Below are 14,831 nucleotides of genomic sequence, written 5' to 3'. Positions count from 1 at the left end.
GGCGCGCACAATTCAACCATCATGGCCGATACACGGTAGCTTTCAATTTCAAGATATCTAGAACAAGCGGATACATTCAACCCACTCCTCCGGGCGATTTTCAACATGCAGACGATCTAATGAATGGTATTTACTTCATTTTTTCTTTGTTGGCTTTCATCATTGTCCCCTACTGCGGATATACTACGTGTACCTGGATATACCAATCTTCCGTTCATGAAACCAAATCCGAGAAATCATATATGCGCAGCGAGGTATCTTCACTGGCCACGGCAAGCACGAAATGTGGCGCCGCTTCCTTCTGGCCCGGCCGCCAGGAAAGTTGGGTAATGGCCTTGGACGGCGATTTGAGCTTGTCAACGCTTGCCAGGTGGCTAATTTGCAGACTGCCGATGGCAATACGGTGGATAGACAGCTCCCCGCTCTCTTCGCCCGCGGCGAGAATGAACGAATTCTTCTGTATACTCGAAAGGAATGAGATGGCAGTTACGGGGGTATTCAAGGGGATTGTCGCCTTGCATTCGCATGCACCGTCATGCATTTGCCAGACCTTCACTGACTTGTCGCGGCCAGCAGTCGCGAAGATAGGAGTCTGTGATATCGGAGCCCATGCGGCGTCGAGAATCATACGCGAATGACCCTTGGGATTGTTCGTCAGTATTGAGAAGGTTGAGAGGTCTTGCTCGCTGCGCTTGTACACAGCCCATTGTCTGTCACGACCAACGCTGAGAAGATGCTGGTCATCACTAGAGAAACAGAGACTTGTGATGGTCAATGTATGAGTGGCAAGGGAGGGCCGGATCTCATGCCAGTCGGAAGTGTCATATAAACGAACCACCGCATGGTCAATCGAGCTCGCTTTGCAGGCTGTGGCGATAAGCGTGCGGTCGTGGCTAACGGCTACGGCAGAGATTTCATAGCCGTGGCCATATAACTTCTCATGCTCGGGCCATAGGGTGTGACGAGCCAGTTGATCCTCAAATGGTGGTTGATTCGACTCTAGAAGTGCCGTTGAGATAGCCTGTGTCTTTTCCATATATGCGTTATCTGTTTCCTCCTCTCCTCCGGGGGCATCGTCAGCCGGAGCTTGGTTTGACAAACCCAGCACAGGGATCTCGGCTGCGTCAGGCAGTTGAACCTCCTCGGATTGCTTGAAACCGGAGAGCCTCTCCAGTAGTTGCGCAATTGGTCGAGGCTCATTGAAAACCCGCAAAAGCTTCTCGTCTGCGCCAGACACAAATCTAGCCGGTCCTAGAGTATCGATACAGTTCAGGTCGTACCCATGTATTTGAGGACGGGAGAACTCATGCCAAGACTGAAGTCCTTCGCGCTCCCATTTGGCATGAAGGCGCGTGGTTTGGTCGGCGCTAGTCGACAGGAGGTATCCGCCAGAAGGCTCCCATTGCACGCCATTGACCGACCGTACATGTCCAGAAATCCCAAGAGATTGCACCCACAAGTCAGATGCTGCATCATATTTCCATGCTCGCCAACTACCGGTACGACCGAGGCTGACAACCTGTGTGCCATCCGGAGACCAGAGGCCAATCCAAAACCCACCCGTACTGCCAGTAGCGGTTGTTGAGCCTTTCTGGACGCTAATCTCTCCCATCCTCTCGGCGGAGAGCCACACCCCGGAAGCAGGATCTTGCTCCCAAATGGTTAATGTATTATCAGCCGAGGAAGTGAGGAGCTGCTGGCGCTCTGGATAGGGATTCCAGTTGGCGGTGTAGATCCAGTCCTCATTTCCGAAAAGTAGCGCTTCAAAGGTGACAGAGAATTTCAGCCCGGTTACCTCGAATTGGTGGGCTTTGTTCGAAAGAGTTGTCTCAACGCCACCTATCATGGGGTCACCGTAATCGGCCGGAGCAGTAGAAGTAGCCTCCCCACGCTGCAGTCTCCAAAGTCGGACATATTTGTCTTGACTCGCCGAGGCCAGCAGAATGTCACCGGCTGCGCTCTGCTTATCTAACGTGAAATTCAAGGACCGTACCCAAGCCTCATGTCCAGACAGCACAGCCGAGAGCTTGAATTCAAGAGCTGTAAGGGTATTCTCCGCCACGTAAATTTGCACGGCATTGGTGGTGCCTGCAACCGCTAAGGCGACGGGTCTGGTATCCGACTCCGATTGAAGAGGGCTCAATGCCAAGGCCAGTGGAAAGAACCGTGGCTTCATGGATATTGACTTGAGCAGCTCGCCCTTCGCTTCGCCTTGAGCATGAATCTTCCATACTTTGACGGTTCCATCAGCGGCTCCCGTTGCCACGATGTCGTGCCCGTCAGCCACGGCGATGGTATTGATTGAACCAGTATGGCCTTCCAGGGTATTCACGTGCACGAATTGACGCGAGTCGGCTGAGTGCGCTCGCCATAGGCGGATTGTATGGTCGACTGACCCGGTCAAAAGGTATTTAGCGTCTGTAGTAGGGCAGGTGTAGAATCGAACGGCGCTGACCTTGTCGGTGTGGCCGACAAGGAGTGAATAGACTCCGCGCTGCGTACTATCCTGTATTTGGGTCAGGCAATGAACGAAAGGAAAGCTATTGATAAATGAGCCCTCACATTGGGGTTCCACAGTGCTACATTGTTATCGGCACCGAAGGCAAGCACGCCAGTCCGGACGTCCCAATCGGCGGCGGCGGGATGCCTATTGCCCCCAACGCTAATGTACTCAGTGGTGACAGAGACCATTGAGCTGGTGAAATCGGAGCCCAACAGGTCTGGAAAGGGAGGTAATGAACAACCGCTTGGTGTCAGAACTGAATCAATCTCAGATGCACGGACGAACAGGTAAGAGAAGCGGGGGGGCAGGCAGGCAGGCGGTCTGTCGCAAATCGACTGACTTTTTGTGCTGGAGAGGGAGGGGGGAAGCTTATCGATAAGACTAACAACTAAGTACGGAGTACGGAGTACCGTCGTACCCTACCACTGGACACCAGCAGCGTCCTTTTCGTCTTCTTGCCTCTTACTCAGTGAAATCTTTCAAGATCACGGTCAAACTCACTCCGAGTATCCTATCTATCCATCAAATCTACCGATCTATCCTTTCCTTCCAATCATGGAAGCAAACTCTTCAGACTCCACATCCCTTTCGCTCACGGTTGAGTTCACGTTGAGTTTCCCCCTTTTCTCTACATAATTGCAGAGCTGACCCGAGCATGATTCACTGACTGCTTCGCTTTGCTTTATAGCGGGGGCCTAGAAATCTTGTTCGCCAACGAGCGCAAGCACAGCATCACCCTTCCTTCTCGGCTCAGCGATGGCAACCGACCAAATGTGTCCTACCTTCTTGCATACTTGGTCGAAAACCTCATGAAAGATCAACGAAAAGATTTGTTCATACTGGAAGATAATGTGTACGTCTGTCCGAGGACCGGCATGAGAGCAAGGCTGACTGACCGTATATATGTATATTTCTACTAGGCGCCCCGGAATCCTAGTCTTGATCAACGATGCCGACTGGGAGCTCGAAGGGGAGGAAACTTATGAGCTTCAATCAGGCGATAATATCGTCTTTGTTTCTACGCTCCACGGCGGCTAGTGCCGAGTCCTTTCGCTAACACTTTGATATATGAGGATCTGCCCGACACCAACAACGCCCATGGTACCATGTGCATGATAACCAATGTATATACTAGACAACGTCTTCAACATGCTGCTGTGAGATTCTTTCCGGTTCGCGCGGGGTTCGGAGACCGCTCTGTGGAGTCGAGAGACCCTCGCGCGGGCTGCCAAGATCAGCAGCCAAAGGGGTTGTTACTCCGCTGGGGGGCACAGGGATCTTGATGTCCTGAGGAGAACCGGGGACGATTTCTCTGGGAAGGCCAGAGATATGGATCCTGCGTGCTTCGTTTTGATAGCTTTCGGGTATGATCTAGAAGGACCGGTCAGATGGACATACATCTCAAATGAACCTCAAGGGCTTTTGATTGGGCTTACTTCAATAATCTCATCGCGAGGGAAATCCAAGAATGGGATATCCGCAGCATTGCAGGCCATCAGGTACCCGTATAAGACTCTCAGCACGCTTTCATGTGCAATAATCAGCAAATCGTTTTGTTCACGCTCGAGCTCTAGAATGATAGGTTCGAGTCGAACTGCAAGGTCATGGTATGACTGTCATTGCTGTCAGCTACTATGATAATACTTTTGAGGAGATAGCAGGGCGATTCACCTCCGCCCGCGGATACCGATGATGGTAGGGGTCAAGTTCGTGTTTTGCAACCTCTTCCGGATACTCCTGACGGATCTTCGCCTCTGACATCTTCTCGCAAACTCCCGGGTTTAATTGGCTCATCTGAGATCTCTGTCGCACTTTGTATCCTTTTTCATGGAGATACTTAGCCGTCTCAACCGTCCTTCTTCGTGTGGAGGTCCAGACAGTAAGTGGTTTTAACTCGTAACTCGGTTCTCCCTCGTCGATCATTGCTTGCCTTTCAGACTCCCTATGCCTCAGCAAGGACTCCGTCATCTTCTTCGCGTAGTCTTCGCCCTGCTCAGACAGCGAGGCATCTGCTTTGTAAGAATCCGCTTCCAGTGATACGCCAGCCTGGTGATTTTCAGCCTTTGAAATATATAAAACAGATACAATCCTCCAGACTTACTCGTGCAAAGTACGTGTGTCTGGATTTGATGTGAAGATTGAGGAGATAGAACACTATTCTGTTGGAAAGATAGCCGAAGCTTCGATTGTTCACAATTAACCTTTCCCCAGCATTCATCATCTATTTGTGATTAGCGAGAGCAGATGGCCTCAGAAGGGCTACTGAGAGTACCTTGATATAGTTCAGATCCGTCTCCTCCATTGACTGAAATTGAGGAATACGAGCGGCTATCCGAGTCAGGTAATGTTTCACAGCATCTTCCGAGCTCCAGCCCACATACTATACAAGAATTAGGATCTCGTGCAAAAAGTTCGGGAAGTACTTACATCGGGTGAGGATATTTTGACCCTTCGGACGTTTTCTTCGATTATGCGCTCGTCGTCACACCACGACTCGATGAATAGTGTCTAACGGGGGAAGGGGTCAAAATAATCGAAGAGACCCAAAGCACACATCCCAGACAACTCACCTCAATGTCATGCTTAGCGAATTCTTTTGCGAGTGATCGCCGACCGGATGCCAATGGATTGACGGCGTCGTAAATGGCTATCTGTCCATTTTCATGGTTCAGAAACTGATAAATATCTTCCCGACACCGTTTCACAATCTTTTGTCTTAAGAGGACCGATGAAGCGGATGCTGTGCGGAATGAGTACTCTGAGGAAAGATGCAAGAACTGCAACTTGGTGCTTACCGTTCACGAAGAAGTAGTCATCTGGAATATCCTGGCCAAAGGGAATGGTTGCACGTCTATAATCTCCTAGATGAAATATTCTGGTTTTCACGCCTAACCTGATATATCTTAAGCGCTAGTCTCAGCGAATCTCCCGTGGAAGAATCGACCTACCATCGTAGATATCGCGCTAGAGCTACAGACATATGTCTGATCAAGCGTCAGCGAGCCAAAGGAAACATACGAGTGGCTTAGGTATGACGAACGTTTTACCCCTCGCCGGTAACCCCACGGTGATGATGACGATTCGGCCGGAGTGGAAAAGCCGTCCTGACTCGGTACTGTAGAGCTGGGCCGGAGCCAGATCGGCCTTCTCGGGTAAGTCATGGATCGCATCGACGAAGGTAGAAGACTTCCGTCGGAAACGCGGGGAATTGGCGATAATGTCAGCAGTTCTAATCCATGTTAGAGAACCAGGTAGCATCGACAACCAATTTTGCTTGCTGTGGGACTATCCACGTCGCATAAGGTGTAAGCGGTATGGGTAGGCACAGGCGAGTGCGCAGGAGCCAGCCTCATAATGGATCGGAGAATGGCACGAGATGGCGGGGAGAAGGGGGCTTACAGTAATGTGTCCATGGTGTTAAGGGAGAAGTATGAGTTTTTTTGACACTGATAATGAACAGCACGACAACGAACAATTTCTATGTCGATGTTGAAGAAGACCTGGCGGGATAAATAAGGAAAGGTTATGGAGGGTGAAAGCTGGAGTCAAAGGAAGGCAGGCAGGTAGGTTTCAGCAGTCGGCATTCGAGATTAGAGAAGGAGATGGAGCAGCACGAGCTCGGCCCAACCAGGCAGCGGACTGTGTCTCTAGTACCTAGGTACAGTACTCAGCTGTACATGCCTCGAGTAAGTATACGATGATTACCAGATACTCATAGTCAGAAAAACCACACCCAATGAAGCAATTCTATCATTGGGACATAATTATCGTGACAGGATAGGGGAGATTCAGGCTGATGAAGGCTGTGAATGATAGTTTGAAGACAATATAGAAGGTAAAACGGTACTTCTGTACTATACTGTACAAGAACTGGATAAGATAGAATGTCGAGATGCATGTGTAAATGATGACTAATTCAGCTGCCTTAACTAGTTAGTCAACTCAATAATGCAGTAAGTACCTAGTAGGTACTAAGTTAACAAGGTTCCGTCCAGTTCGAGGTTGGTCGGTTGGTCGGTTGGCTAACGATGGCACTCAGGCTTACCCGGGCCGTACTACTCGGAGTACGTAACTAAGTTACTACGTAGGTAGTTAGGTGCATGAGTAACTAGGTTGATTAGGTCATTCCGGCGGAACTGAAAGTCCGAGCATCCGAGGCTGGTTCTCACTAGAGTAAGTCTGGCTCCGGCGGACCGCAGATACCTAAGCCGTAGCCCGGGCGGAAAAGCGAAGGTGAGCGACTTTTTTCAGTCCCGAAAGCTCTGGGCTTCAATCGTCCATCAACTGAAACCTCACCACCAATTCTACCTCGGTGTTTGACATTCCCTCCTCCTCTTCTTCTTCTTCCTACCCCCTTCCCCCTACCTCCCCGAGCAGGTCAGGTACTTTCCTCGATACCTGACTTTGCAACTGCCGCGGTTGCTCTTGGATTCCTTCGGTCTTCTTTTTAGGGCTGGTGTCAAGAACTCATCTTTCCTAGCCTTGTCCTTCCCCATCTTTCCATCACAAGGACGGCCGCGTCACGTTCCAACGTCCGCTTTCTTCCACTCGAGTATACCGACCTTGTTTTTCCTCCGCAATACTTCACAATGTCCGATTATTTGGCTCCTCCATCTTTTTTGACGGACAATTCCGTTGCCGCAGCCCTCAAGGATGCATACTCCTCGTTCTCCGAGCGCAGGGCTGCCCTCGGTCTATCCAACCCCGGAACTGTGGAAAACATCGCCCGGGAGGTGCAAAAGGATGTTCTGCTGTCAAACTTCATGTTCACGGGTCTTCGAGCCGATTTGACTAAGGTCTTCGGGATGTCTCCCTTGTTCCGTGTATCGCATGCGTTCTCGATGGGCTCGTCCGGGAACCTGCCTCCGTACAACTTCTCCGCTATGTATGGAAGTCCGAAGGTAAACCTTTCTCTGATTTAAGATACCCTCGCTACACTTCATGAAGTATGCTAACGGTCCTCGTTGCTGATTCATACAGGTCTTTATGCAAGGTAACATCGGAAGCGATGGTGGACTCGCTGCTGTCGCCAACTACCGCTGGACCCCCAAGTTGGTCACCAAGACCAACACTCAGATTATGGCTGGTTCCAGTCAGGCCCTCATTCAGGTCGACCAGGACTACACCGGTGATGATTTCTCCGCTTCTCTCAAGGCTTTCAACCCATCTCTCTTGGATGGGGGCCTCACTGGAATCTTCGTTGGCAGCTATCTCCAATCCGTTACGCCCAGTCTAGCACTTGGTTTTGAAGCAATCTGGCAGCGCCAGGGTATGAACACTCGTCCGGAAAGTGCCCTGTCGTATAGTGCCCGTTACAAGGCCAACGACTGGATTGCTAGCGCACAACTTCAGGCTCAGGGTGTCCTGACTGCCTCTTACTGGAAGAAGCTTTCTGAGCGGGTTGAGGCTGGTGTCGATATGAACCTGCAGTTTGCTCCTAATGCGGCTGCTGCGCTGATGGGTGGTCCTAGCCGTGATGGCACTACTGCCATCGGTGCTAAGTATGACTTCCGCGCTTCTACGTTCCGTGCTCAGGTCGACAGTGCCGGAAAGGTCAGCTGCCTTCTCGAGAAGCGGATAGCCATGCCTATTGCTCTTACTTTCGCCGGCGAAATTGATCAGGCCAAGGTGAGTCGCACTTAACAAAATACAGCTTTCGTTGAAATTGTCACACTAATACTTGTCTCTCTGTTAGCAAACGGCCAAGCTCGGTCTTGCTGTTTCCCTCGAGATCGCTGGCGAGGAATTGATGGAGCAGCAAGAGAAAGTTGAGGCCCAGGGCATGATCCCTCCTCCTTTCTAAGCACGCCCTAAAACGTAGCTGGGGCTAATGACTCCCACTCGGGCGTGGGAGCTAGGAGCTCTCGCATTCGGCCTGCCCCTGGCTCATATATTCTTCAGTCTCTGTTTTAGTAGCTCTTCTCTCTCCATATGTATGTTCGGAAGGTGGTGTGTTATCTACGGTTAATCCCCTTGAACGCGGTTTACTGCAGTCGCTTTGACGTACGGGACCAATTTTGTATAGATGCTTTCTTGATTCAGCCGCCGCTGATATCTATTCTGTTCATGATTTCGGTCCCATGGTTTTTCTTATCTTTCTGTTTTCTTACCTTTTCTCGGTGGCTATCTCGGCAGACGAACAGACCTGCTCGGTGTCCATGGAAGCATCACCTGTTGGAATGGTTGCTGTTACCTGACGCATCATAGATGGGACAATGTAAAATGAATGCGGACGCTTGCTTAACCCAGATCCTTTGGCCTTGACGGCAGCACAGGAACAAGTGCAGTCATGCCAATTCTTCACTGTCCCCTTCGTGTGGATTTCGTGTGGTGAGAAGGATAGGGTGGGCAAGGGAATATATATACCGCAGAAGATCTCCTCAGAGAAGTTCATTCAAAGACATCAATCGACAGCACCTAATCGATATTGCATAATGAGAAATTTATAACATGGATGGGATGGCCTGTACGTATCACTCCATTACTCTGGCTGGCATGCAAGTGAGGTTAAGGTCAACTCCCTGATATTGGTTGTAACGAGGATGGGAGAATAAGACATAAAAGTAATTCTGTACATTCGGAGCTGAAGCACTGGAGTCCTGCGTACATATGATGATTGTGAAGGATATCAGCAATCTGTATCAGCTCAGAATAGATTTTTGAAGAAAGCAGCGCTGAGATTTACGTACAGTACAGTTTTCGTAATATTTAAACCGGATACGTATTATTCTAGTGGAGGACCTCTGTTTAGCAGCACTTGATAGGGCCTTTGCTGGGATTGTTTTAGCTTGAACCAAGGTACCTAGTAGTTAACCCATGAGTTCCAACTACCGTAAGGTAAAGTACTTGGTACAGGCCTCAACTCAGTCCAACGAGGTTCATGACTTCTTCTGCGGCGCCACCGAGTCATTCCCAGCCAGAAGTACGAGTACTCTGTAATCGGTCTCAAAATCTGATCACACAAAGTCATACGTTAGTATTTTGTACTCAACCATACTAAGTAGGCTAAGGAAACCAACTTACTACTACGTAGACTAGTTCCAATAATCCCCACCCCCAATAGTTCGGCTCGCCGAAGAAAAAAGGACTTGTGTGATGGGGCATAATAAGCCTCCCTGGAGAAAGTTTCAAAGTGTCAACTTTCACACATCACTTATTGTTTGGGAAGAGAAGTAATCGTGACATGTTGTTATGACCAGGTGCATGGACCCGAAGTTCAATTGAGAGTCATCTAGTCTAGCCTGGAAGGAAAATTCGGGGAAAGGTATCGAAGTTATTCACTCCCCTTGGGGGGGGGGGGGGGCGGATCACTGCTTCAATCTAACACGGTAACACCTAATAGTACATCCACTTGGACTATGCCCTTCCATGGTAGGGTAAGATTAGCCCGTATCCCATCATCCAGTGTAGGGCTCTTGATTTCAAACAACGTACCCGATTATCACTCTACAAGTCACGGTTTGTGCTGTACTGTAGACTCCATGCGACAATATCATGTCCTGCTTGGAATCTGAGAATTGACACTCGCTCCACAATGACATCTAAAGCTACATCCAAGCTAATTACCATGAGATTGAGTGTGGCGGAATCCTGGTCCCACGTTTAAACCGAGGGGCGGGAAAGAAGATTGGATTTGGTAAAAAAAAAAATGGTTGCAAAAAGTGATACTCGAGTGATTTATCACTTGTAAAACGGCGCCTCCCCTCTTTTCCCCACTGTGACATCATCTTACAGCTTCTTTATACCCAGTACTCAGTAAGTTAGGTATGTGTGTGCCATTTACTCGCTTCTCTCCTACCCTTGTGAATGAGAGAATCTCAAGAAAACTTTCCGGACCCATTCCCACAAGATTCAGGATCTTGACATGGTAAATCCTAAGCTCAAGAATTACTGTGTTGGACTATTATAGTACATTATGCTGTGGGCTAACTTGATAATGCACAGTAGTCAGTAAGCAATTGCCTATGATCGGCCGTAGACAGCACTGGCGCAATTTGGGTCTACTGCAATGATAATCAGCAGAAGTCACCTGAAGGTGCAACAACCCCTCCCCCCCAGCCCTGGTCAGTGATCACTGTACGTATTGCGTCTAGACGCTCGCCCGATATCTCGAAATCACCCAGGATTGGTCTGGGAGAGCATTGCCTGCCAGGTGAGCTACTGCCTCTAGCAGCGGGCAGAGTTGGGAAAACATCTTCAAGTCGAGATCCTTTGGGCTGATCAAATAGGTGAAAGGAGAAAGACAAATTCCGTAACTTCAATTCACACAAATGAGAATGAACCCTGTATCAGTGGAGGTAAAGGCAAAGCTTTGGTTCTAGTCTCAGTCTGCGCTTGGTGGTTAAGTCTTGACAAAATGCCCTACTGTACACGTGGTTATGCTCCGAGAAGATAGGCTGGACAGTTAGCCCTATGTAGTAGAAACATAGTATCCACTGTCCACAAAGAACTGTGCCATGATTGCTAGTACTCCATCTTTTCATCAGAAAATCTTCCGATGGAGCTGTATGTCTTCAGAGGATAGCCAAATAATACTTCAGTAATGCTACTGCACAGTACCATCATGAAGCCTGGGTTCGAGGGAACAATTCCAGGTATTTTCCTGACTCAATGAAAAGAGCCTGTTGTCTGTGATATAACTTGAGACACCAGCTGCGTACATAGCTGCTCCCATGTTGGCAAGTTCTCAAACGATTAATAATCGCTAGTGTCATCGGCAATCTTCTAATTCATGTACAGTATTGTAGTTGAGAGTATACTTGATTTGAGCAGCCATGCAAGTGCAGGCTGGAATGGATTTGCTTGTTATTCCGACTAGCTACTACCAAGTACTACTAGTCACAACCTGTTCATAGAATCCGCCTACCCAAGTCATCTATTCAAAAGTTATCCTATCAGTCCTGAGTAACATTGTCTCGCATGATGCCTACAGAATGCCGAAATTAGCTAGCTGTCTGAAACATGCTCACTGGTCAGAAACCCACAATTCCATCGTACTATGTATATGTCCCACTGCATTGCAAACGAATAGGATGATGAGTAGGCTACGGACTGCTGGTTTTGGCGCGCCGAAGAGTATTTGCGAACGTCAATATCAGCGAGGGCCAAGGGATCACTGATATAAACTACCTGTCTTTCTTAAGGAAAGTCAAGGCATCATATTAAACACTCTGGAGTTAGCTTAAATCGATACTAATGTATGACTACCAACTCTCACAACCATCCCTAGCATTCTTAGTCTCTGCCACAATTGAGACAGCAGCCATAAGCTCCATATCCTCCTAAGATCAATTCCCCTTCGGTTCTTGTGGCGAAAGGATTCAAGTCGGCCATGCTCCAAATAGCAACGTGCTTTGGGCAAAAGAGGCGAGTCAGTCTATAGAATCCACATCTCTGGATTACAAGCTGTATATATGTTATCATTATACCACTAGACAGAGACGGAGAAGGTGGCATAGGTTGTGGATAACAATAGGGCAGCGCCATAATCTAGATTGCACTCGAGCATGGAAAGGGTGCTGTGGCCTGTGGAATTGTGGCGGGGAAAGCCCGGTGGGGGTAAAGGGGATTTGGGGAAGGGGCAAAGCACGTACGATTAAATCCCATGCATATAGTACATAGTTAATGTACAGTATTGTATACTTACACACCTAGTACTCATGTGGCCTGCATTAATACATACATTTATTACAGCTTACAGTAAGCTATTACTTCGTACCTGTACCCTGAAATTTACCTCTCCCCATGAACTGAGATTGAAGAGGCTGAGTCCGCTGGAACCACCAATCAACAAAGTACTAGGGTGAAAATCACGGATGGTCACTTGACATGGAGCAAACCAATAATAGCAGGCGATGGTAAAAGACAGTGTAGACCAAGCCTACTAAGGTAGTAGTAGTCTGCTCAACCTGTTACTGGGACTTCATGAGTTCACTACACCCCATGGTTACTTGCTGAGTACAAAGTACTTACATAGTATGTACAAAAAGATTCCTTGGGTCATGACATCGATGGTCCGGACTCAGCTAGACATCTACCCAGATTACTCCGTACCTAACTACCACCAGTTTCTAGTTTACTAACTTATACTACCTGATTTAATTACCTGTAGTGAGCACTAGGTACTTCGTATACAACTACTAACTAACATGAGGTAGTCTATGTCATGTGCTCCTAGTGCTGAGCGCCCGGTCACCTGATTCTCCCCCCCCCCTCGAAATCTCTCCTTAGCCCCACCGCTTCTGCGCACCCCCCTTCCCTTCCCTTCCCCCACTCTCCTCCCTTCATGTTTTTCTTCTCTTCTCTTTCTTACCTACTGCAGGGACAGATAACATCTTAATTTTTGAAGATAGAGATGAAGCGTGCTAAACCAACTACCTAAATTTCCTGGTACTTACTCGTAGTATTTATGCGTCATAGCTCTTCTCATTGAGGCCGTTACCGTTGCCAGGAGTGACGCTACAGTATGTTTTGGCTCAGGATCCATTATTCCTGCATTATAAGATCTCTCTAGAAGGTTCAAACATGGTGGACCCGAAATCCATCAAGATCATTTCCGCCTTATGTGATCTTATACCCAAACACTTAAGGCCCAAGGTCATCTGCCCATGGAGCAGTGGCTGTTCTCGCCCAATCCTCGCGGTTCCTCGCCAGGTCCGCCAGTCAAGTCTAAGTTACCTGCGAGTAGTCATCATAACCCTCGTTGCTTGGTAGGTATATTGAGGGGAAGACTGGACGTATCCAAGCGGGATACAAGCTTCGCTCTACCCTCACCCATCTGTAGCGACCTTTTCAGGTGATATTGACCAGCTCTTTGGGAAAACAATGCATAAATTCTAGCACTTGGGTGTGAAGCCTGGTCATAACAATGGGGCTCAGGCGGCGTTCTCTCCAATAGTCACCTGGGTTATACTAAGTATGAACTTAGTGTATGTTACCTTGCGTCCAGCTGCAGTAAGGGAAAGAACGTTATAGGCGATTCGATTCAATACATACAACTTATTCAGAATCACTTCTAATGAGTTTAGAAATGCAGTATCTACTTGGAATGTGCCAATCTCATCTAACATGGGATTGTTTGGATCAGAATTCTTCGGGTAAGGTATGTAACTTATGTACTATAACAGCACCCCCCCCCCACCCATACATGCTGTACTTATACTGTATTTATACTGTACAGTACTTTTACTGTGCATATATAAATACATACACAATACTTGAGATTGAAGACATAATCTCTAGAGGTATGTATTGATCAGTCCCTGGACAGTGTATTATCCTAGTCGTAAATAGACCTCAAGGGAACTATATAGTGTATAGGTTTAATATTAATAGTATATTCAGATTGCCTATGAGCTAGTCCTGTCGGGGATCATTATGCCGGAACTTGATGAAGAGCAAATCCTAGGTGCTCTTCTTACTTTTACCTTCAAGATACTAAGGTAAGTTATATAGTGTATACACATACCACACCATTCGCACTGCCACAGCTGCTGCTGCATGCTCGACAGGCGTTTATCGGTAATATTACGGAGTACTGCTGTTACAATTGGTGACAATTACAAGAATCCCTCCCTTCGTCCTCCTCCTCCTCCTCTCCCCGGGGAGGTCCCGCTGCCCGCCCACCCCTCCCCTCCCAATTTATCCATCCCAAGCTAGAGAAGTAAAGTACCCTCCAGGCTAAGCCTGGTCGCTGCTCTTCTGGGCTTGACATTCCAGATATCGGGGCAAGCTGTAGCTAAAGAACTTAGTAGTTAAGAGCTGGGCTACTCACTTCTGTCTCCTTTGGGAGTCAATCGTGGGTCTGTCTTTCCTTATAATGTTTCCCCTTTGCTGCCTTCCTTCTTGACCACTGTGTTTGAGTGAATTGCTATTGCTTCTTAGTTCGTGGCTGTACGTACTTGGAATCCACTACATTATCCGAGAAAAATAGAAGAGAAGAGAGAGAGAGAGAGAGAGAGAGTTGTCTCGTGTGCTCGTGTATTCCTTACTTTACTATTCTCCCTCTCCCTCCCGGTGCTTTATTACCGCGTTCCTGCAGCCCTCGCGTGTTCGGGCTTCGTCGCTCGACCAACGTCACCTGCTCTCGCTCTCTTCTCCTCTTCCCTCTCTCTCTCTCGCTTTTCCCTCTCCTCCGACCATCCCTCCCCTACGAGAACCTGTGCTTCTCTTTAACCCTTTACCTTACCCGCCCTTCCTTGAATTCGTTCGGTCACAGTTACTGTTCTCTCTCTCCCAACCATTTTCCTCGAATCAGCTGTTCTGGATTCTTTCCAGCTGCTTCTCCCCTTTCCTACTAAGACTATCTCTCTCTTTCTCTCTCTCCCCC

At 48.3% G+C, this 14,831-nt stretch overlaps 2 protein-coding genes across 2 annotated transcripts; one reads left to right on the top strand and one right to left on the bottom strand.

Annotated features, from left to right (window-relative positions):
- Nucleotides 1-214: 214 nt before the first annotated feature.
- On the bottom strand, nucleotides 215-5,916 carry BO66DRAFT_409372 (Elongator subunit ELP2; the record flags this gene model as incomplete). Its single annotated transcript, XM_025649175.1, has 14 exons — nucleotides 215-2,506; nucleotides 2,563-2,695; nucleotides 2,789-2,891; nucleotide 2,922; nucleotides 3,653-3,874; nucleotides 3,940-4,116; nucleotides 4,175-4,549; nucleotides 4,605-4,724; nucleotides 4,776-4,883; nucleotides 4,931-5,011; nucleotides 5,074-5,243; nucleotides 5,299-5,396; nucleotides 5,544-5,732; nucleotides 5,903-5,916. 14 exons carry the CDS (start codon nucleotides 5,914-5,916, stop codon nucleotides 215-217), a joined length of 4,083 nt encoding a protein of 1,360 aa, XP_025506579.1.
- Nucleotides 5,917-6,958: 1,042 nt separating this feature from the next.
- Nucleotides 6,959-8,458, top strand: tom40 (TOM complex pore protein TOM40). The gene is made up of 3 exons (XM_025642490.1): nucleotides 6,959-7,404; nucleotides 7,484-8,131; nucleotides 8,199-8,458. Exons 1-3 carry the CDS (start codon nucleotides 7,093-7,095, stop codon nucleotides 8,304-8,306), a joined length of 1,068 nt encoding a protein of 355 aa, XP_025506578.1. The 5' UTR covers nucleotides 6,959-7,092; the 3' UTR covers nucleotides 8,307-8,458.
- The last annotated feature ends 6,373 nt before the right edge of the window (nucleotides 8,459-14,831 follow it).

Source organism: Aspergillus aculeatinus, assembly GCF_003184765.1.
Source record: "Aspergillus aculeatinus CBS 121060 unplaced genomic scaffold BO66scaffold_10, whole genome shotgun sequence".
Taxonomy (NCBI): domain Eukaryota; kingdom Fungi; phylum Ascomycota; class Eurotiomycetes; order Eurotiales; family Aspergillaceae; genus Aspergillus; species Aspergillus aculeatinus.
This window is presented reverse-complemented; position numbering and strand designations above follow the sequence as displayed.